General features: G+C 39.2%; 1 protein-coding gene across 1 annotated transcript in view; it reads right to left on the reverse strand.

Moving 5' to 3' along the window:
• Positions 1 to 22,913, reverse strand: part of LOC110193009 (connector enhancer of kinase suppressor of ras 2-like) — a 556,515-nt gene that overhangs the window by 307,757 nt on the left and 225,845 nt on the right. The window contains exons 4-5 of the mRNA XM_078147936.1: positions 21,970 to 22,057; positions 3,711 to 3,770 (exon numbers count right to left, since the gene is read on the reverse strand). Coding sequence (XP_078004062.1) covers positions 3,711 to 3,770; positions 21,970 to 22,057 — 148 coding nt within the window. The remainder of the gene's footprint in view (positions 1 to 3,710; positions 3,771 to 21,969; positions 22,058 to 22,913) is intronic.

Genomic DNA, 22,913 nt, shown 5'->3' on the forward strand with positions numbered 1-22,913 from the left:
CTGTGAAATTTGCAGCTTACTAAAGAGAGTTAAAGAACCAAAGACATGCAAATAGCAACTTCCGATACCAAAAAATACAAATACAGATACTTTAGTATAGGCATTAAAGTGGGCTATGGAAGTAATCATAGGATGTTTGAGTTGGAAGGAGCCTTACAGACCATCTAGTTCAAATACCCATTTTATATGTGGGGAAACTGAAGCCCGAAGAAGGGATGTGATTTACTTAAGGTTTCACAATAACAGAATGGCGCAGATAGATAAAGATTTTTGTTGATAGACTGCTGTTTGATAGACCCTTTGATGGATATGTTTTTTTCCCCTAGTTTTGTGTTCTTTATTTTTTAAATTTTATTTTTAATTTATGGAATAAAATAAGCATTTCCATAACATAGTACAATAAAAAAGATGATTGCACATTAAACCACAAATCTACTATGCGCAGCTTGCTATTACTATCAAATATACAACAAAATTATCACGTAGGTTTCTTTTTTCCTGTTTTTCTTCCTTCCCCCCAATGGATATATTTTTATAAATATACCAGTTTCATTGGGTAGATGATTGATGACAGTTATCTACCTCTTTGTACACTGTGCCTATCCCCAATATCTGTATATATTTACTCAAAAGGAGATCTCTGTTCCAGTTTTTAATAATGCAATTTTTAAAAGCATGGTTGATTTTTAACCCACAAGCCCTTAAGATTTTGTAGGCCGCAGGCAAAATGCTTATGTTTTAGGTACATTGCTCTTTCCTTTACTTTTCCCTAGAGATAATGCACCAAGAATGGTGAAGGGGATTACCTGTCAAGAGGCTTAGCCAATATTTTGAATCAGAAATGAACGACTCTGAAGAGTCAAGGAGTTCTCAATCTTAAACCTTGTTTGCTATTGCCTTGGAATCAAAAAGTTGAAGAGATGAGAAGCTTCTTGAATCTTCAAAAATTCAAAATTCTGCAGACCTCTCACTACAGTTTCCAAACTGTCCTGCCTCCACCTCTGATCTACCTGAAATTCCATGGGCACAAGCTCCCTGGGATAACTGAAGGCCCCCTGACCAGAAGGCACAGTCAAGGGTAAAGAGAAACTCAAGTCTTCCCTAATATTCTGGAGAAGTTCCTAATGTGGGCTTACTTGGCTTGGATTCACCCTGCTTATCCCAGTCTTAGAATGAAGATGCAGCAATGGAAGTATTTCATTGCATTATTTGGTTCCCTTCTTGGGAAAGCTGTAATTCTGGAAGAGATCCATGTTCTCTACGGGAAATGAAGAAGAACCTCAGGAGCACAATACCTATGTGCAGACAAGAAGGAAAAGACAGGCACAGAGGGAATGATTACATTCCACAAGATAATTACGTTAGGATATCAACTCTCCTTTTTAGGGCTTTTCTGCTGCCGTGGTAGTTTTAGAATTGATTCTTGCAATGTTCACTTTTTGCAATTAGAGGGCAAATCTTCTAAAGGCTGCTTCAAATTTGCAGATGTGATATCTTGCCCATAAATGCTGAATTGCTGCCATTATTCAGGAATTGCTCCCTGCAAATAAGGTACGGAATGACTCAGAGTGGGGAGGGCACAAGAGAAGCAATTCTCCAGCCTGAAGCCCAAATCTTTGAAAATGCTGCCCTTCAAAACCTAGTATTATAAATAAGCTCCTCAAAGTGTAAATGATTTTGTTTCCTAGAGAGCTTTGTTCTTCTCAAAAGCATTTTCACATGCCAGAACATGGAAAGAATTTTTAATGGATTTTTGTGGTGGGAAAATGACAGATTTCTCTGAAAAGTACTGTTTGCAGCTGAATTTTTCCCAAATGGATAGTGTGTTCTAGAATAGATAATGCCTCCTTTAGATGAGAATTTCTGCTCAAAGATAAGATTTTTTTCTGAATATTGGACAAATTCTTTCAAAAGATCATCTCTACCACAAAGGGCTAGGGGTTAAAATGCCAGTGCAATGCTAGCCCTTCCTGTGAGGAGGGGGAAAAGTGGAGAGGGAAGCATTCTGACTTTCAGATTTCCAAAAGACAGTCACAGGGGTTCATTCTGCTGATACCTACATGACTGTAAGTTTTCTGTTCTGGAACTCTCAGGAAAAGAAGAAATGAGTCCAAAGAATGGCAAATCTGGCATCTAAATTTCCATCTAAGCCAAGAAGAATAAACAGGGCCCCTGGTTGCCATGAAGGAGGGGAGTGGTAGCAGCTGGGGAAAGAAGCCTGGAGGGTCTTGATGCCAGATTGCCATGAAACCTCACTATCCAAGCCCAAGGAAAGCTTATAAGTCCCAGATAAAGCTTCAAGGTAAGTTAGAAAGACATGATCTGTTAAAGCCTATTGAGAAGATAAAGATTAGATTAAACAATGACTGATAACAATTAATAAGAAAGGCACCAAATTGTACCTAGATAGTCATTTCTAAGTGTCATCTAACATGTCTATCATATTTTAAAAAAATATTTATTTACTGTCCAAAAGCAAAAAACAGCTATTTAGTAGGGATAAAGATAACTACTAAAAAAGCTAACACAATTGTAGGGGGTGTTAGCAGAAATTTAGCACCCTAAAAATGAGCACTAAAAGTCCCACCATGACCAGCTCTGGTCAAACCAATTGCAGACTCTGACCAGGCCTAGGAATCCAATTTTAAGACAGTGGCAGGCAAATGAAAGTATCACAGACAAGGGCTTGCTGGATTCTGAGGGATCTGGATAAGACTCTTAAGTGATAAGAAAGAACAGTTAAAAGAACTTGAGAATGTTAGGTTAAAAAAGAGCAAACTTATGGGGGGCACATGCTTGTAGTGCCAGGCACTGTGGTAAGCACTGAAGATGTTGTCCCTGCCCCTTAGGAGCTCAAATTCTCATGAGGGAGACAACATCTAAATAACTTGGTACACACATGACCTAGAGAGTAGATGGAAGGTAATCCCAAAGGGGAAGCTGAGGAAGGAGGGCAGGGGAGGAAAGGCCTTCTGAAGAAGTAGATAAGATATGAAGGAAGCCAGGGTAATCAAAAGGTAGAGGTGAAAGTATAAAGCATTCCAGGTATGGGGGATAACCAGTGCAAAGACATGAAAATTGGACACAGAATGTCATAACCAAGGAACTGTAAATATTCCAGTATAGCTGGATGGTAAAATACATGAATGAGGAACAAAGTATAAGGAGACTAGAAAGGTTGGAAGACACCAGGTGGGTGAGGAGTTTTAGGTGCCAAACAGAAAACTTTGTATTTGATTGTGGAGGTAATAGGGAACCAATGGAGATTACTGAGTAGGGGGAGGGGGTGACACAGCCAGACCTGCACTTTAGAAAAATCCTTTTCGCAGCTCAATGGAGGGTGCATTGAATGGGGAGAGGCTAGAGGCAGGTATACAAGTTAGAAAACAATTGCAGTAGGGCAGGTGTTAGGTGATGATGGGTCAGTTTTCTACAGTCTGACTTATTCTGTGTGGCTCCAGAGGAGAGAATTACGATAAATACGGAGATGTTACAAGAAAGTAGATTTTTGTCTCAATATAAGGAAGAATCTTCTAACAATTAGAACCATCCCAAACCACAAAAGGCAACCTCATGTATATGACAGCAGTAGAAATAGGACCAAGGAGGCAGGAAAGGGTAGTACATATTCCCGTATGGAAGAAATCTGGCATGAAAAGGCAAGTCATTTGCTCAAGATCACAATGAAAATAAATGAAAGTTGCACTCACAGCATCTGCTTGTTCTGACAGGTCTTTATCCCACAAATCCATGGTTTTTGCTTTAGGGTCCTAAGAAAACCAGAAAAAGAGAGATTAAATGTTACCCTGGAAAACACAGCAAACAGAACTAGAACTTCAAATAGGACATTATGATTTAAAGACTTTAACAAAAGAACATACCAATACTTAAAAATTTTCCCTGGGAAAATGCCCCTTCCCGTTGCATGGCCTTAGACAAAGGGAGAGTGACCTATTCTTTCCAATATTCTCACAGTAATACCTCTCATAGTCATTAAATATCCTTTCCAATATTTTAGCGGGGAAAGGGCCCCCTTAAAAATGTCTAGTACATAAAAACAATAACTCAATAAACTGGGAAGTAGCTTGGTAGAAATTAAATTTTGACTGATATCTTATAACACATGCTATATTTAGTACAAAATGGATGTGACCTGAATGTTAAAGGACATATCATAAAACAATTAGAAGAATACCAGGGCTATGGATAGGGGGAGACTTCTTAATCAAATGAGGGATAAAAGTGATCACAAAAGATAAAATAGATAATTTTAGTTACACGAAATTGGCATAGACAAAACCGATGCAACTACGATAAGAAGAAAAGCTGTCAAGTAGAAAAAATCTTTGCATCAACTATTTCTGATGAGGACTTTGCTAGCTAAAAAAGCAGGGAACTAACACAAATATAAAAAAGCAAGAGCCATTCCAAAATGGATAAGAAATCAAAGAAAATGAGCAAACATTTCTGCAAAAAAATAACTGCAAACTATTAATACCCACATGAGATTGTTAAAAAAAAAATCACTAATTATAAGAGAAATGCAAATCAAAAGAACCCTGAGGTTTCACTTCATATAAGAAAATTTGCAAAGATAGGAATAATCAACGTTGGAGGGGCTGATAAAATATTTGTAGAGCTGTGAATATGTCCAACTGTTCTGGAGATCAACTTAGAATTTTGCTAAGAAAGTGATTGAAATGTCTCTATCCTTTGACCCAGACATCCCATTGCTAGGTTTATAAAAACATAATCGGTCAACAAGCATTTATCAAGCATTTACTATGTTCTAGGCACTGTGCTAAGCACTAAGTATACAAAGAAGGGCAAAAAGAAGCTTATATTCTAATGGGGAATACAACAGGAGAATAACTATGTATGTACAAGATACATATTATATATATAGAAGGTAATCTCAGAGGGAAGAAACTAAGTGGGGAGATGAGAAGGGATAGCCTAGTACAATCCTCTTACAGAGGGTGGCATGTGTGCTTAGTCTTGAAGGAAGCTAGGAGGTAGGCGTGAAGTGACACAGCATTGTAGGGAGCCAGTACAAAGGCAATGAGATTGGAGCAAGAATGTTGTGTGGAAGAAATGATAAGCAGGCCAGTGTGGAGTGCATGGAGGGGAGTAAAGCGCAAATAGACTAGGGTCCAGGTTGTGAAGAGCTTTAAATGCCAGAGGACTTTGTATTTGATCCTGGGGGTAATAGGGAGCCACCAAAGTTTTTTGAATTGATGGTGGCAGGAGGAAGGCATGTTCAGACTCATGCTTTTTTAAGGAAGATTATTTTGGCAGTTGAGAGGAACCTAGATTACAGTGAGGACAGATTTACATCAGAGAGACCAGCTAGAAGGCTATTGTAATAATCCAGGTGAAACTTTTCAAAGGTGGTAGCTGCTTGAACACAGAGAAGAGGATTTATAAAAGATGTTGTATAGGCCTGGATGACCAGGAGGATGGGGCTGCCTCAAAAATAATAGGGAAGGTCAGAAGGTAAAATAAATGAGTTCTGTTTTAGACATGTTGAGTTTGAGATGCCTCTGGGGCATTTAATATGAGATGTCCAAAAGACAGTTGGTGATATGAATTCAGGAGAGATCTGGGAACAATCTCCATAGAGCTAATTGAACCTATGAGAATAATGAGATTATCAAGCAAGAAAGCTTAGAGGGAAATGAGAAGTAGGTTCTGGACAGAGCCTTGGGGGATACTCACAGTTAGTGAGCATGACCTGGATGAAGATCCAGCAAAGGAGACTGAGGAGGAAAAATCAGATTGGTAGGAGGAAAACTGGGAAAGAGTAACATCATAAAAATCTAGAGAGAAGAGAATATCCAGGATAATAGGATGATCAACAGGGTCAAGGCTGCAGAGATATCATGATGGATGATGATTGACAAAACACCATTAGATTTGGCAATTAAGACATCACTGGTAACCTTGAAGAGAGTAGTTTTGATTGCAGAGGGTTTAGAAGAGTGATAGGAGAGGAACTGAAGGCAACTTGTTATAGCCAGTGAAAATGCTTGTGTCAAGTGAGGGTTTTTTAAAGCTGGGGGAAACATAAGAATGTCAGTAGCAGGGAAGGTGCCAGCAGATAAGGAGACACTGAAGATAACGGAGAGAAGGCATAATAAAGGGTGCAATCTGCTGGAAAGATAGGAGGGAATGAGATCAAGGATGCATGTAGAGGGTTGACCTTAGCAAGGAGAAGATCCATCTCTTTAAATGAGACAGGTGAAGGAGAAGATATCAGAGGAAAATGTCTAAGTGACATAAGAGGGGAATGAAGGGAGAAAAGGGAGGTTTTGGAAGCGAAATTTTTGGCAAATGACCTCAATTTTTCAGGTGAAATGTAAGGTGAACTCCTTACATGAGAAGGTTTGAAGAAGGATAAAAAGGTTTGGAACAATCGCAGTAAAAACTGGGATATGGGACAAATTATGGGGGAACAGAATGTTTGTCTTGATGTAATGAGGGCCCAGTTAAGATGACATAATAAAAATTTGTAGTCAGCACTGTTTTGTGATTTTCTCCATCCTCAGTGAGGAATAAGAAAGGAGACAGGTAATATTAATAATAATAGCTAGGATTTATAAAGCACCTATTATGTGCTAGGCACTGTGCTAAACACTTTACAAATACAGCCTAAGAGTAATCCAAGGTTGGGGCAGCTAGGTGACACAGTGGATAGAGTGTCATGCCTGAAGTTAGGAAGAACTGTCTTCTTGAGTTCAAAATCTGGCCTCATAGCTGTGTGACCCTGGGCAAGTCATTTAACTGTTTGTCTCAGTTTCCTCATCTGTGAAATGAGCTAGAGAAGGAGATGGCAAATCACTCCAGTATCTTTGTCAAAAAACCCCAAATGCAGTCATGAAGACTCATGCATGACTGAAATGACTGAACAACAACAATCCAAGGTTGGGGCTTGGAAAGTCCTGATTGGTGACGGGACAAGGGAGCAAAGGGATTCAAATGTACAGGATGGTATGGAGTTGAACCAGTTCACCAAGGGGTCAAGATAGGGAAGGGAGTAGAGTGTAGATAGTACAGAGTCTAGGAAAGAATAAAAAGAGTATAAGGAATGGAGATCATGATGAAGATGAAGAACAGAGTTAGGGTTCATAAGTCATAGGGAATGATGTAATGGTAAAAGGTTATGATCAGAAAAAAGAAATTCAGAGTTCTCTGTGTGTAGATGAGTAAGAGTATAGGAAGTAAATTGTGGAACTGGTTAGGGTAAGTGAGGACACTTAAAAAGGGATGTTGAAGTCCCCTAGTATAAGGGCAGGAGTTGGGGTGGAGAAAAATACAATGAGCCTAGCCCTGACCTCACTGAGGAAGAAAGAAGAGTGTTTTTGCAGTCAATGGAGAAGGGCCACCAGGATTTACATTGGGTGATAATTTTGAATAGCATAAACCACAAAGGAGTAGATGATGCTTGCTGATTGATGGTGATAGAGGGAGAGTTTGGAAGTAGCAACAGGGAGCAAAGAGTAGTCTGACTTCCATAACTACTAGTAAATCACTACCAATATGAGTGAAAAATATAACCAGTACCAGAAAGGCTAGCCAGTCAGATGTCATGTCATCCATCAGGATGGAGTGAAGTCTCAGGGAGTGGCAGAAAATGGAGGGAGTAAGAAAGGAAAAGGTTTAAGATAGAAAGGCCCAAATACACCAAAATATTTATAGTAGCACTTTTTATAATAACAAAGAACTAGAAACAAAGGAAACAAACGCCCATCAACTAGGGAAAAGCTAAGCAAGTGGCGGAACAGGAAAGTATTGGAATGTTCCTGTACTGTAAGAAACAATGAAATATGATAAATACAAAGAAGCAAGGGAAGATTTATGAACTGATGCAAAACGAAATAAGCAGAACCAGGAAAACAATATACAAAGGTTACAACAACAGAAAGAACAAAAAAATAATCAAAACTGCAAAATTATAATGATTAAACTTTACAACGGAGGGGGGAAAAAAAGAATATATCTTTCTGTCTACTTCTTTGCATAAGTGGGAGAGGAGGGACCATTTATGTTCAACATTGCACAGAATGTCAGACTTTTTTTTGATAGCTTGGTTAGTTTTGATGAGCTTTTTTCCCCTTCTTTTTAAAATTCTTCCTTATATGGATCAGATATCTCAGAGGGGCTAGGGGAAGGATAAAGTCAGAAATATAGATGATACATAAACAAAAGTTATCAATAAAACTTATTTTGAAAGACTAACCATTGTATAATTACAGTGACCAAGCTTAAAGAAGGAATGAGAAAATACTTTCCTTCCTTCTTGGCAGAGCCTGAAGACTACAGGTATAGAACACTGCATATCATAGCTCTCGGACTTGGCTGGTCAGTTTTGCTAGACTGTTTTTTTTTCTCTTTTAATTTTTTTACAGAAGATAGCTTGCTGGAAAGGTGAGGGAGAAGGATATATTTGCACATGAAGGTCATGTAAAAACAAGATAGCAGTAAAAATAAAAAATAAATGAAAATTTAAAAAATACTTTGTACCATAATCTATACAAGCTAGCTAGACTTTGGGTATCAGCTCACAAAAGCACAATTTTGCTAGAAAAGAAGGGGGTCATTGGCAACTAGAATGTGACCTCAGCCTCATGGGTTACGTCACATGGGTTAGTCCTATGCTGTCATTCGGGGAATTTGCCCAGCATGTTGGATTCAAATAGTGGAATCCTAGCAGTGGAATTCTCACAGGTGTTTATATTCACACAGGTATGTGAACACATTATAGGGGCCCAAGGGAAGTTGGGGGATAAAAACAGAGTCAATTTTGTAGGCCTTGGGCCTGTGTCAGACATCAACACCTTTTTATTCACTAGAGCTCTTAAAAATGAAAATGAGAAAACCTGTCAGCATTCACTTATTCACACACAGATTAGCTACTGCATGGGATAACCAGATCAAGTTTTTAATCCAGGTCGGTTTTGGCCTACTACTATACATACTTTCAAGCCATGTTCCTCATATCTTCATGCGAGTAGGATCAGGAAATGTACATTAATGTCAATATCAGCCTCAGCAATCTATATCTTTATCTATACACACACACACACACACACACACACACACACACACACACACACATATATATATTCATTCAAAGGTAAGTAAACTTTTGGGAGGAATATAATAGAATACATGCCAAAGCCAAAGAAAAATGACTCCATTTAACTGCTGCTTAGGATTACTTATGCTGCTCTCCCTAAGTAAGGAGACTAAGAATTGACAATGTTAATTAAACAGTAATGGTTTAAAACTGGAAATGATTGCCCAACTAGACCTAAAATCAGGCCCCTCACTAGTGTGCCCTCTGAGAAACAAAGATCTATTCCGCATTGGTCGTGCAATTTTTATATAGAAGGTTCCCTGACAGATGGCTGGCTTATCTAAGTGTTCTCATATTCTCAATCTTTGTGACTCAGCAGAGGTAGTAGGGAAGGTGGTGGTCCTTCCGTTGCCATCGACATTTTCTCTCAAGCTCTCTAAGCTATCAGTGCATTCTCAGTGTACTCCTCTGGGTCTCGGATGACTGAGACTTGGAAAACTGAAGATCTCGATCAGCTTTTCCTTACCTCTTGCACCTCCTTTAAGGGGACTTGGCGTCCTCTAGCTAGGTCTTACCAAGACCCTTCTTGTTTGTCTGTGGTTCTGTGGATATTTTTGGAACGGCTGTCACTAAGCCCTGCACTGGCCATTCTTCCCTTTACTTTGTTAAATGAGTTCCTCTCTGCTCCTCTTTTAGCCCCACATCTCCCAGGGCTCTTCTTTAGCACTTAATTATTGCTGTTTCCTCTGTGAGCTAGGTCTTATAAAGTGAAAAACGATTCTAACCTCCACATGGATCACAGTGACAGACAGATTGATACCTACAGGAAATGACTCTCCGGAGGTTTTTCTTGCTGGATTAAAAACTTTTGCCAGATTGGAAATGGAAAAGACATATGATTTCAGTAAGTGAGGATTGGGGAGTCTAAAAGAGGAGGGGCTGCAGAAGAGGAAGTGGGGTTAGTCCATTGCACTATTAAGTGGCAACCCCCATTTTCAAAATTGTGCCCTCACACCCAATTTCCTGAGATTAAAAAAATCTAAACTTTAAACATGCTCGTTCATGTGTCCCTTCTTTTTTAAGCTCTACAAGTTGCAAAGACAGGAAGACTTCTAGTGCCCCTCAAATGGTACCATTGAATATACATCCCCGATTACTAGAGACAAATAGCCAGGAATATGCTGGATCTGGACTTTTATGCCCTTCCTCAGCTTGAATGTTTGGTAAGGATAAGGCCCTGGCAAATAATTCCACAAAGTCAGATCAGTAAGGCTGAGCCTAAATTCACTGAATAACTGTTACTTCACTCCCTGCCAGTCTGGTCTTCATATAGCCCTAAGCAGGTTAGGTGAGACAATCAAGAAACAAAGATTAGAGGACCATCACCCCAGGTGGCACTTGGCCTCACTGAGATCAAATAATTAACAAACTCAAAATGCACCCAATAGTTTTCACCCAGTTAAAGGGCACTAACAACTACTCCAGATCAAAGTCCTTACTTCCAAAAGTTTAGAAACCTAAGCATGGGCACTGGTATCTACAGTCTTGAATTTGATACCTAAGTCTACCATTAATGCCTGAACATTTCATGATGTTTCTAAATACTGAAAACAACAGTTACTTACTCTCAACATTACATTTAAGAGGACATCTTATCGCTGTCAAATCCAGCCTAAATGTGTCCAATTTTACAAAATAATTGCCCACTACCATCTTATAATGCTGCTATGTGGCAAAAGTTCTGTGGCAAATGTCCATCTCAAATGGTCTCCATGGAATTCTTTGTCCAAGGAGGTTAGCTTTGAGAATTCAGTTGGCAGATTTAAAAAGTTGCTGTCATCTTATAATTCCAAACGAGTCTTTGATTAATAGAGCAATTGCTTACTGAGTTGCTGTTCTCTGGGAAATTTATGATGATTTTATAAATGCATTTCTAAGTTTCAGAGTATTAAGATCCCAATATAGATAGGGACAACATGTATCCTTTTGATGGCAAGCTTCAGAACATTACACAAACATGTCACAGACTTTTAATAAATTGCTTGGTAGAGCTAATGTTTGAATATATAATGTTTTTCTTGGCCACTACCAGTTCTTTAGGCATTTGCAAAGTGGTCTAAAGGTCTCTTCTAAATTTTTGCCATTCCCTAGATATGGCTGAAGACATTATGAAAATCCATGGAAGACTTGGAAGAAATTTTTCACACTGCTTAAAGTGAGGTGTATCTTTCTTAATGGAGACACACCAAACATAAATTTCCACCAATGAAAATTATAAAACATGCTAATGGTCTTTCTATCATCATCTGCTACCCCACTGTGCAGAAGGTAACATAAAGAACTTGCCAAGGATATTAAACACTTGAACAGCGCAAATAAAGCTACTAAGAGACAATTAACAGATATCACATTAAAAAAAACCCTTTAGACAGAAGAGCTAAAAGCTTGAAGTGTTAAAAGAGAACATGTGCTTTAGGATAGGCAAGAAATCAATAGACTGAATTTAAAGGGCTAAGTCATACACAGAACATAGCCCCTTCCCTTCCTTGTCATTCAGAAACCCAATTTCTTAGAAAAGTAAACATTTTGGCACAGTATTTATATTTTGTTCATTGTTTTGAGTGCTTTACTATTCAAAAAAAATATAATTTTTCACTTATAGATAGTATGTTGAACATAGTAAGTACTTAATAAATTGTTGTCTAATGGAGGTCTAGCGGGGAGACAGAAGATTTGCTACATTAGTAAATATAATTTTTACTACATCTTTAGTCTCAAAGGTTTATTCATAGCAAGCCACCATCCATTTCAGATGGAAATAAATAGAAAAAATATAATTTTATTTTACAGAAATTCACTTAAGGGCCAACTTTTCAGGAATACATCTGATCCATAAAGTAAGATATATTTTTCCTCTAATCAACCAAGCAAGTAAGCATTTATTAAGTACCTACTTTGTAACAGGTGATATGCAAATGTAGAGAATACAAATACCAAAGTGATAGAGTTCCTCACCTAAAATCATCAGACCAATTAAATTCTTATAACACTGAAGTAGGTAGTGGTATGTAAGGGAAGGTCATGTAAAACCCTAAGGCTAAGTATAGTATGGATCAATGTAGCAACCTACATAGTATGTCTTGGGGGGTGCCACTAGGCTCCATGTCCCTCAAAGAGCCACCATATCTGTAACTTAGAACATATGTAATCCTCATATTTGGGTTAAAACAGTTTCCAAAAGCCTTGCCTTCCATTTGCATGCGTAACCTAGATGATAAGCAAGAATCTATTAACATCAACTCTTCACAGAAGGACTGAGGGTTTCAAACAACAAGCTGACCACCTACTTGATAATCTTCCCTCTGGCTGGCCCTTTCCCAAGAAAGCCAAAATGTAAAATAAGCAAATCCTTGGTAGAAATGGACTGATAGAGAGACTATTAATCCATAACCAGCCAAGCCCAAAGGAACATAATCCAGGAAGCCACGGAGACCCGGGTGTGACTAGTACTTGGTCAGGAGAGCACCTGGGAGCCCTGGAAATAAAGAAGCTTTAACTGCGCTGTTCAAACAAGTTATACATTTATTTGGTAGAATTGTTTTGGTAGAAGATACAGATTAAAGAGTACCACCATCAACATTGCATTTGGCATCTGCCAGAAGACCTTCCCATTCAGATGCCATACTATTCTTGGCCTCATTACTCTCCAATAGCTGCAGAATACTGTGTGTCTTCTGTCCAACACCTTTCTTCCTCAAAATGTCCAGCCTTACTGTATAAAGCTTAACACTGCATTAAGACTTTTGGAGACACACTCTATATATGTGTGTGTGAATATATGAAGATAGATAGATGGTATGAATATATGGATATATTGCTATGTAAACTCTAAGGTGCTAGACTTTTTTCTCATCTACCTATATGGAGTAGTAACTCCAACAGCTTCAAAACTTTCCTAAGGACTCCCAACACCAAATGAAAATGCTTCCAAGGTGTTTCCCACTCAATTGGCTTGAAAGTATAATCCCCTTTCAAGCTCTGGTGCGATGTCTGTTGGTGTGTTCTATCTCATTATTCTTCAGCTTGGCTCAGTTTCCCATGAGACTCTGTGGGCAACTGTTCTTCCTTCACACAATTTAGAGAGCCCTACTCTGATCTACTGGGACATCCACCACTTAGCCATATATTCTGGTACAAATTTGATTTTTTGATTTCCCCCCCTCCCCAAAGAAATGTTCAAATCTAATACCTGCAAGTGTTTCTGGCATAAACTCTTGCTACAAATGATTTACATCTTGTGGTTCAAAACACTAACCCTTTTCAGTTCCCATATTTCCTGAAAACATGAAGTTAGGAACTCTTAGGAACCTCTATTTTTATATTCCCTAAAGAGTGGATTCAAGAATACATGGGTACTTGTTCCTTCATTTAAATTCAACATAGAAAACTCCTCTATTAAAAGAACAAAAGGGAATTGTTTAAATGATTGGAAGGGGGAAAAGTCAATGCTCTTTCTGCCACCTAAGTTATCCTGGAAAAAACCTCTAAGTAGCAACAAAGACTTAAAAGACACTTTGAACCTTGATGGTGTCCCCTCAATGCAATGAAGGGCATATTAAGTGTGATTATTTTAATTGAAGAACTAGATGTAAAAGTTAACAGCTGAATGGAATATGATACATGAAAGGATGACACAGTATTTACCACACCAAGATTAAAATGATGAGCCCTGAAGAAGGCTTATAATGAAATAGCAGTAAGTCTGTCTCTCTCTCTCTCTCTCTCTCTCTCTCTCTCTCTCTCTCTCTCTCTCTCTCTCTCTCTCTCTCTCTCTCTCTCTCTGTGTGTGTGTGTGTGTCTCTCTCTCTCTCCCTCCCTCCCTCTTTCCCTTTGCTCCCAGAGGTGACTTGGAAGCACAATAAATCGCAGAGCACGAGTGTTAACAGAAGCCAGGTGCACTTAGCTCTTCTCTCCCTTCGAGTATGTGATATATAGAGCAATATCCCCTGGAACATTTCCTGCAGGTGACTTTCCAGAGCTCCGATGAAGCAGCCTGAAAAACCACCATCCGTCTCATATTTTATTTATTCAGTGGAATTCATTGGGATGCAAATTTAATGTTTCTAAATAAATTCAAGAGTTTTAGAGAAAAATCAGAACTATTGTTTTGAAGTAAGTAACAGACATTTCTAGGCACGTTGACATATCTTCGGGTATATCTCCTGACTGAAAAGGCTACCCTATATTTTAACGGGTGGAGAAGTAGGAGAAGGAAGGGAGGCCTAATAAACACAGAAAGCATCAAACACATTTCAAGAGCACTAGAGAAAAGCATTCATCCAAAGTCAAGGCTCCCATGAGGCTCACAGCCTGCTCAGCCAACCCAACCTGCATACCTCCCAAAGCACTGGGGTACCCTTCCCTGTGTACCAGCTAGGGTTTGTGTTGCTCAACTAAGCTCCCACAGCTATCCTGCCTTGGTTCCACATAAGACACACACCATCTGTGAAAAGGGGAGATTGGACCAGATGAGCTTTGAGGTCATCTGGCTCAGATGACCTGGCTGTAGATCTGAAATCCTCTTCTCTGTGAGGTCTTCCACGTGGTGTTGGATGCCTAGCAAACTCATTGTGCCATGCCTTAGACAGCAGCAAAGGCCTTCAAGATGATTCAAGAAAATTGTTGCAGCCCTTGTCTCCTGTTGAACACAGCGCCTTTTCTACATCCTATGTAGTCTGTGCATGCCATATAGGTTTGCTTGAATTTTTTGGAATGTGGCATGACCTTCTCTCTTGTGAATAGGCAGAGTTCACCCTGAGCTTAGTTCCCGCCCCCTGTGCTGTTCAGCTGGCTGGGGGCTTTACACTGGCTCACTTGCTGGTAACAATATAGAGCTCCTTCAGATCTCCTATAAGCTACATAATATCTCTGTTTTAAGATGCTACACAAAGATGTATTCATGGAATCAGACAGGATAGAGACTTGATTTCTATCCATGGCCAGTCTCTTATCACTACCTCTATCATTTGCTCGCCAGAGTCACTGAGCTACTAGCCAACACTGATGGGGTGAGGACACATATTCTAGGCTTCTGTTGGAGTCAACCTTGGACTATACCAAGCTGTTAATAATTACCCTTTGTCCAAGTCAGTGGTCAGATGACACCAGCAAATGCAAAAAATGAAGCTACCCATTGTGTTCTGGGAGCATACCCTTGCCTTCCACAGTCAAGTGGCTTGGCGTCTATGTCACTTTGAACATTAGGGCTCCACAGATGACAGGAATAATAATCAGTGAATCATTTCAGATATTTCTTTAATTTGTGCATAGTAAATAAATCCACTCCTTTGAGTCTCATTCTGAGTTCACAAATATTTCAGCTTCAAAGCACAAAGAAATTTCATGTAACTACAAAAAACCCCTTAGTAGACTGAATGAATTTTCAAGAATGAGGGTCTGTGAGTGAGACACTGGAAAGTCTAGTGATTTGGACTCAGAAGATCTGGCCTGGCATCCTGGACCTGCAGTTTATTAGCTCAGTGACCTTAAGCAAGTCTATAAGCCTCAATTTTCTCATTTGCAAAATTGAGATCTTAATACTTCTTAACCTTTCAACTTTCTAACATCCCAGGCAACTCTCGAAGACTAAGTTACAAGCAAGTTGCCAGTCTGTAAGAGTTTGCACTCACACATTTCCTACATATGTAAAATCACAAGTGTAGACCCTAAAACTGGGTCAAAAAGTTAAAATATAACTCATATGCGAAGACCAAAGTTTTTAATGGAAGAAATAGTGATATATTTCCATTTGTATTTTCTAATGAATTATTTGTCCAACTAAATGAAGTCAAGATTGATGACACTGAGAGGTTTTCCATTAAAAGTACAGGCTTGCTACAAAAGAGCAATGAGGTTAGGTAATGGAAGAGAACAGAAAGGTATCCTCAAGAGGCCAAAAATATGGGACAAAAGAGTAATTTTTGTGAGCACTTTGGGGTCAAATTGTCTTCATCTCTCTTAATTTCATTCTACTTCCTCCCCCTAGGTGACACAAAAAGTATTCAATCAAGTCAGTTTGGCTAGCAGCACTTAAGGCCATTTATTTGAATGCTTTAAAAAACTTTAGACAGAAAAGCCATTTTATTTCAGGCTTAGATCACACTGATGAATGGTAAAACCAAAGAGGCATAAGTGTCTTGAAACAGTGGTCCAGAAAAATGTTGAGGAGGAAAAAGAATGGCATGATACATCACAGGTCCCTCAAGATCAGGGGTAGCGTGTCTTCAGTTTCTTCTGCATTCCTATATAGTGCCTGGTTAGCATGCTATGGTTGCTCAACAGTTGGTATGAACTGATACAGTGTTACAAGGTGGGGGTACGCTTGTTCCAAGACCTATGCAGTATATATGGCCCAGAAGGCTGATGTCTATAGAGTGAGATGAAAGGGTGACCATGAGAAAGCTTCTGATTGGGTTTATCATAGATGGATAAACCAAGAAAAGGAGTTGGGGCCCATTCCTTCAAACAGTTAACTAAAGTGATCAGAGTAATAAGTCCAGTAGTAATGGGAACAGTTTTGAAGACTTTAAAGATAAATTCTAGGGGAATAGATTTTATCTCCTATGACCAAATGACCAATACAATTTTACAGTCTATACTATGAGTTCCTTGAAAAAGTATGTTGTTTTTACTTACCTTCCCCAACAAAACACACACACACACACACACACACACTTTGTACTCATTTTGAGAAGAAAGTTATGAAAAATGTTTTCCCTGTACAACTCTCTTCCTTCCTCCCCTCCCCCCCTCCACCGCCTGTTGTTTTCCTCCTGCCCTGAAATAGCAAAAGCAATTACCTGGCCAGCAAGGAGTCTTCTAATGTGTTTGTCCTTGCTGGGGCAGACAATGAGTTAACTTAAATAAGGAGCTGGAGTGGAAAGAGCTAGTCATCCCTCACTCTGCAACTCACTATTCAATTAAATCCCCTCATCTCCTTTTTTCCTTTTCTCTATTTCCTTCCTCCTTTCCCTGGGCTATGGTCACAAGACTGTTGCCAGCTAAGTTTACTGAAAATTTTGCAGCAAGAAAAAGAGGTCTTCCCTATCCTTACTAAAGATGGTTGAGCCCCCAAACCTGAAACTCAAAAAAGGGATACCCTAAACACAAAGACTACCATTCAAAAACCTTGTAAGAACAAGAGGGATCCAATTTTCCAATGTACTCATGCCACCTGCAGATTCACTTAAAGCTGTCTTCTTTTTAAGTGGTACCAGCTAACAGCAATGTTACCAAATAGAGATTCCAATTAACTTTGCCATTGATTGCTGTATAACTCTGGATGAGTCAGTGATCATTAGTAAATTGGGATGAGAATCTCTAAGATCAATGATGGTGATGGCAGATCAGGACCAAAATGCCTCCATAATTTCTTTCCCACAGTTGTGTTCAGATGAAAAGATCAAGGAAGGAGGAGCTAAGTCAGGCAAGTAAAAATGATATACCAGCAATCTCTAAATAACATAAGCACATCCCACATATAGTCATAAACCTCTAATAGCCCCCACTGAGTAGACTTCTCCTTTCCATTTGATACTGGGGGTCCTGTTGCTGCCTCTGATGAATCCCTCCTCCTCCAACTCCAGTCTCACTTCTTACTGCCCCTCAGCACTAGGCCAAAGAAGAGTTTCACAGAGGCAAAGGAGAAGGAAAGAGTAAACCCCTATGGCTATGACTCCAATCTTGTTATCAGCAACACCATCCCTTGTTCTATTTTCTCACCTCCCAGCCAGAGGTCTTTACTTCTCTGCACCCCAGTGAATCTGTGCCTTCCTCAGAAAAGAGAAATGAGTCACATCAGTTTAATCCTTTGTGTGTCCCAAATGCCACCAATGGCACCTATGTGAACTTTTATCTCTCCCTACAGGATATAAATGAAAAAAGGTAAGGGGTTGGGAACATAGGAAGAGTCTTTTTAGCTCCATTAAGGAAACTTCATTAGAAAGCTACAAAAGGACCCCATGTTTCTGCAGGGCCAGGAGGAAGAAGGAAAAGATGTGATGCTGTGTTCTCATCTGCATGGGAATAGGGGACGAGGCCAATCACAGATGAAGGCAATGAATGGGGGGCTGGTGGACAGGGAAATGAAAGGAGGCAAGTTTTTGGAGCAGGGGAGTGACATGATCAGACCAAGCACTGGGGCTTTGGAAAGAAAAGAACATGGGTAATGGGTAGAAAGCTAACCAGGACTGACAAGTGTCTGTAGGGATTTATATCAATAAGAGGCCCCTGTCCACCACAGCTTCTCACCCCTAACTCCTTGAAACCTCCATTCTTCTTTCATCCCCTGGGTGCCTAGCACTGTGCTAGATGGAATGGTGATATTAAAGAAATACAAGGATTATTGTAGAAGATGACAGAGTATAGGCCAAGACCCACCCAATTTCTCCCAAAATTTCCCTCAAAAAAACCCTTTAAAATAACGCCTCAAATAAAATTTTGGAGTGACAGAGCCAAAAAAGAAAACTTAAGATGTCTGAAGGAGAGGGCTATAACACCAAGGTAGGCAAAGGCCCAGATTTGGCAAGAGCACCAGTGGTGGGCCTTGGAGGCACATGCAACAATAGTAGCAGCTTCAGGAGCTCTCAATCCAGAGACAGAAAGGGGGTTGGACAACTGCTCAGAAAGAGAACCTCACTCTTATTAGTTGGTTCAAAGAGGGAAGACTATATATTCACACTCAGTTGGGTATAGTAATCTACCTTACCCAATAAGGAAATAGGAAGAGGGTAAAGTATATGGGGGAGTGAATGATAAATGGAGGACAGATTAAGAGAGGCAGTGGTCAGATGCAAAACAGACTTCTGAGGGAGAGACAGGAGAGAGAGAGAGAGAGGACAAACAGAAAAACAGGATGGAAGGAATACACAGTAATCATAACTGTAAATGTGAATGGGATGAGCTCACCCATAAAATGGATACAGATATCAGAATAGATTGGAAACCAGAACCCAACAACATATTGTTTACAAGAGACATACTTGAAACAGAAAGACAAACAGAGAATTACAATAAAGGGCTGGAGCAGAATTTATTATGCTTCAGCTGAAGTAAAAAAGGCAGGAGTAGCAATCATGATCTCAACAAATCAAAAGCAAAAATAGACCTAATAAAAGAGATAATCAGGGAAACAACATTTTGCTAAAAGGTACCATAGACAATGAAGTAATAATCAAAAAAAATTTATAGCAAGTTTCTCTGATAAAGACCTCATTTCTCAAATATATAGAGAACTGAGTCAAAGTTATAAAAATGAAGACCCTTCCCCAAATGATATATAGTCAGGGGATAAGAACAGGTAGTTTTCAGAAGAAATCAAAGCTATCCTTAGTCATATGAAAAAAATGCTCTAAATCACCACTGACTAGAGAAAGAAAAGTTAAAACAACTCTGATGTACCACCTCATGAACCTATCAGAAATAACAAATGCTGTAAAACATGAGGGAAAATAAGTACACTAATGAATTACTGGTGGAGTAGTGAACCAGTCCAACCATTCTGGAGAATAATCTCTCTCTCTCTCTCTCTCTCTCTCTCTCTCTCTCTCTCTCTGTGCATACATATCTATCTATCTATATCTATATCTATATCTATATCTATATCTATATCTATATCTATATCTATATCTATATCTATATCTGTATCTATATCTATATCTATATCTATATCTATATCTATATCTATATCTATATCTATATCTATCCCTAAAAGGGCTATAAAACTGTGCATATCCTCTAGCAATACCACTGCTAGATCTATATCCCAAAGAGATCACAGAGAAAGGAAAAGGATCTATATTTACAAAAATATTTCTAGCAGCACTTTTTGTGGTGCCAAAGAATTGGAAATTGAAGAGATACTCATTGGTTGGGGAATGGCTGAACAAGTTAGGGCATATTATTACTATTGTGCTATAGGAAATGATGAGGGGGGTGGTTTCAGGAAAAATATGGCAAGTACTATATGAACTGGTGCAAAGTGAAGTGAGAAGAACTGGGAGTTCATTATGCACAATAACAGCAATGTTATAATGATGATCAACTATGAAAGACATAGCTACTGATCAACACAGTGATCCAAGACAATTCCAAAGGATTAATGATGAGAAAAATGTTATCCACCTCCAGAGAGAGAACTAATGAACTCTAAGCACAAATTGAAATATAATTTTCTTGCTTTCTTTTTTTTTCTTTTTTTTGTGATATGGCTAATATGGAAATGTTTTGCATGATTTCACATACATAATTGATATCACATAGTTTACCTTCTCAGTGGGTAGAGGAGAGTTGGGAGGTGAAGGAGAAGTGGGAGGAAAGGGGAGAATCTTGAACTCAAAATTCAAAAAGAAAAGAATGTTAAAAATAAATTATGAATTAAAAAAAGAAATATGATATATATAGTTATCAAATCATTCATGGATCCAAAAAGAAGGGCTCCTCTGTTTTTTGAGAGAAGCAGCAGAATTCCCACAAGTGGAATAAGGTTTATTTTCTTATATAAGAAGTAGCATATTAACAGATATAATAACTGTCGTAAGAGTGCAATGTTCTGAAAGCAGAGGTATAAAACATACAATCCACAGGCCACATGTGGCTGACAACACTTCCATGTACGGTCCAAACCAGACTAAAATGTAATTGGGAAATACTTAACACGATAAATAAAAATATAATACAACACAGATAATGTTAATATGTGGTTTTCTAAGTCAAAATGTGGCCTGCAAGATTCCTTATGTATGGGTTAGTGGCTCCTGTTTCTACTTGAGTTTGACATCACTGTCATGGAGTATCTTTGTGAATTCCATCTTTAATAAACCTTTATCAAATTCCTAAGCTGTTCCATATCACAGAAACATAAAGATATGAGACAAAGTCTCTACCTTTAAGGAGCTCAAAATGTGGCTGAGACAGAATCAAAAAAAATCAAAGATACAAATAACAGTAGAAGGTAGCATCAGCTAAATATCAAATGAATGACACAAAAAGTAAGTGTGGCTAGAGTTTAGAGAAGGGAACAGTCATTGAGGGCTGGTATGGTTGGGGAAGGCTTAAGAGAGAACATGAGTCTTAAGCTAGGCCCTGAAGGAAGAACTGGACATAGATAAATTGAAGGATGATGCGAGCAAAGATTCTGAGGCGAGAATGTGAATCAAATGTTTGAGGAACAATAAAGAGAAGAGGTCAGCTAGAGTAGAAGGAGCTTCTGAGAAAAGAAGGAGAGATAAGGCTAGAGGGCTAGGTAGGGGCCCTATGGTACAGGGCTATGAACATGTGGTTTTTTAATCTGCAGAAAATGGAGAATCAATGACGGCACTTGAGCAAAGGTCTTGTGCATAAATCAGTGTTTTAAACTGGTAGCAATGGGAAGGATTGTTTGGAGGGGAAGAAGTTGGAAATAGGCAAACAAAGAGGCTACTGCAATAGTCTGGCAGCTAGGTGGTGCTGCAGTGGATAGAGCACTGGGCCTGGAGCTAGGAAGACCTAAGCTCAAAGCCAGCCTCAGACACTCACTAGCTTGTGACCTTGGGCAAAATCACTCAATCTCCATTTGCCTTAATGCACTGAAAAAGGAAATGACAAATCGCTCCACTATCTTTGCCAAGAAAACCCCATATGGGGTCATGAAGAGTCAGATATGACTGAAAAACTACTGAATGATAACATTGCAGTGGTCCGGGTGAAAGGTAATGAGGCCTGAACTAAGGTGACATTAGTACAAATAGAAAAAGAAGTATGGGCATGAGAAACACTGCAAAGGAACAATAAATAAGCCTTGGTACCCAAAATAAGAATAACTCATGCTTAGTACCTGCTAAACCAGTACTTACCTGTTGTACAATAGACGTTAACTGCAGGCAGAGTTGAACAATTTTGTTTTTCAGGACCCCGTATTCTGTCACAGTGACAAATGGAAGCCTGCCAGAGAAAGATAATAGAAGACCCTATCAATCTGGGTTTCACTGAGCATTATCTCTTGCCATTTATACCTAATGCCAATAACAGGCTAATTAATCCTCTGGGGAAACTAAAACAGTGATAATCTTCAATGGCTAGAGTCATTAGAGCATCCTCTGAAAAAGACTGTTAAACTCTAGATCTCAAACTTCCATGTCAAAGAGTAACAGCTGTGTTTTCTCTAGGAGAAAGCTTATGTTCATGTTGGTCATGGCTTCAGCAAGATTTGTCCCATAACATGGCTGGGGAAAGTACTCTATGGGTCTAGCATGAGAGGAGCCACAAACACCCACAGGATTTTTGATGAGGTAATAACCCCACTGTGCCTTTGATAAGGATCACTCCATCACTCAGGAATTCCCAACAGTAAGAGGGGTGTTTTCAGAGTACCCTATGTAAATCTAAATTAATAAGCAACATAGTACCAAATCCATATTTATTTTAACAGGAGAAATGAAATTTTATTTCAAGAGTTAGCAAGAAAGAGCCATTTAAGCCTCTGATCCAAGCTTTGCAGGTTGTCACGCTGCCAGTCCTGGGGGAAATTCATTGATCGAAGGGTCATTTTTTGGAGGCCAACTCTGGAAGTACATGTGGTTTGGGGCAACATTTCAAAACACTTCTTAAAATTAAGTTTATAAAACCTCCGTGTGGCAACACTAGCTGCCAAAAAGCACAAGATACTTTCCTACGGCTCCTTCCAGGCATGAAACACGTGGGCACAATTCTCTTGACCTTTCCTTCCCCTTCTTTGCCACCTATCCTTCCCCCCCACCCACCTCAGCTCAGCTAGGCCATTAGGAACTCTGGACCAATG

The sequence above is a fragment of the Phascolarctos cinereus genome, unplaced genomic scaffold (genome assembly GCF_003287225.1).
Source record: "Phascolarctos cinereus isolate Bilbo 61053 unplaced genomic scaffold, phaCin_HiC Scaffold_8;HRSCAF=390, whole genome shotgun sequence".
Classification (NCBI taxonomy): domain Eukaryota; kingdom Metazoa; phylum Chordata; class Mammalia; order Diprotodontia; family Phascolarctidae; genus Phascolarctos; species Phascolarctos cinereus.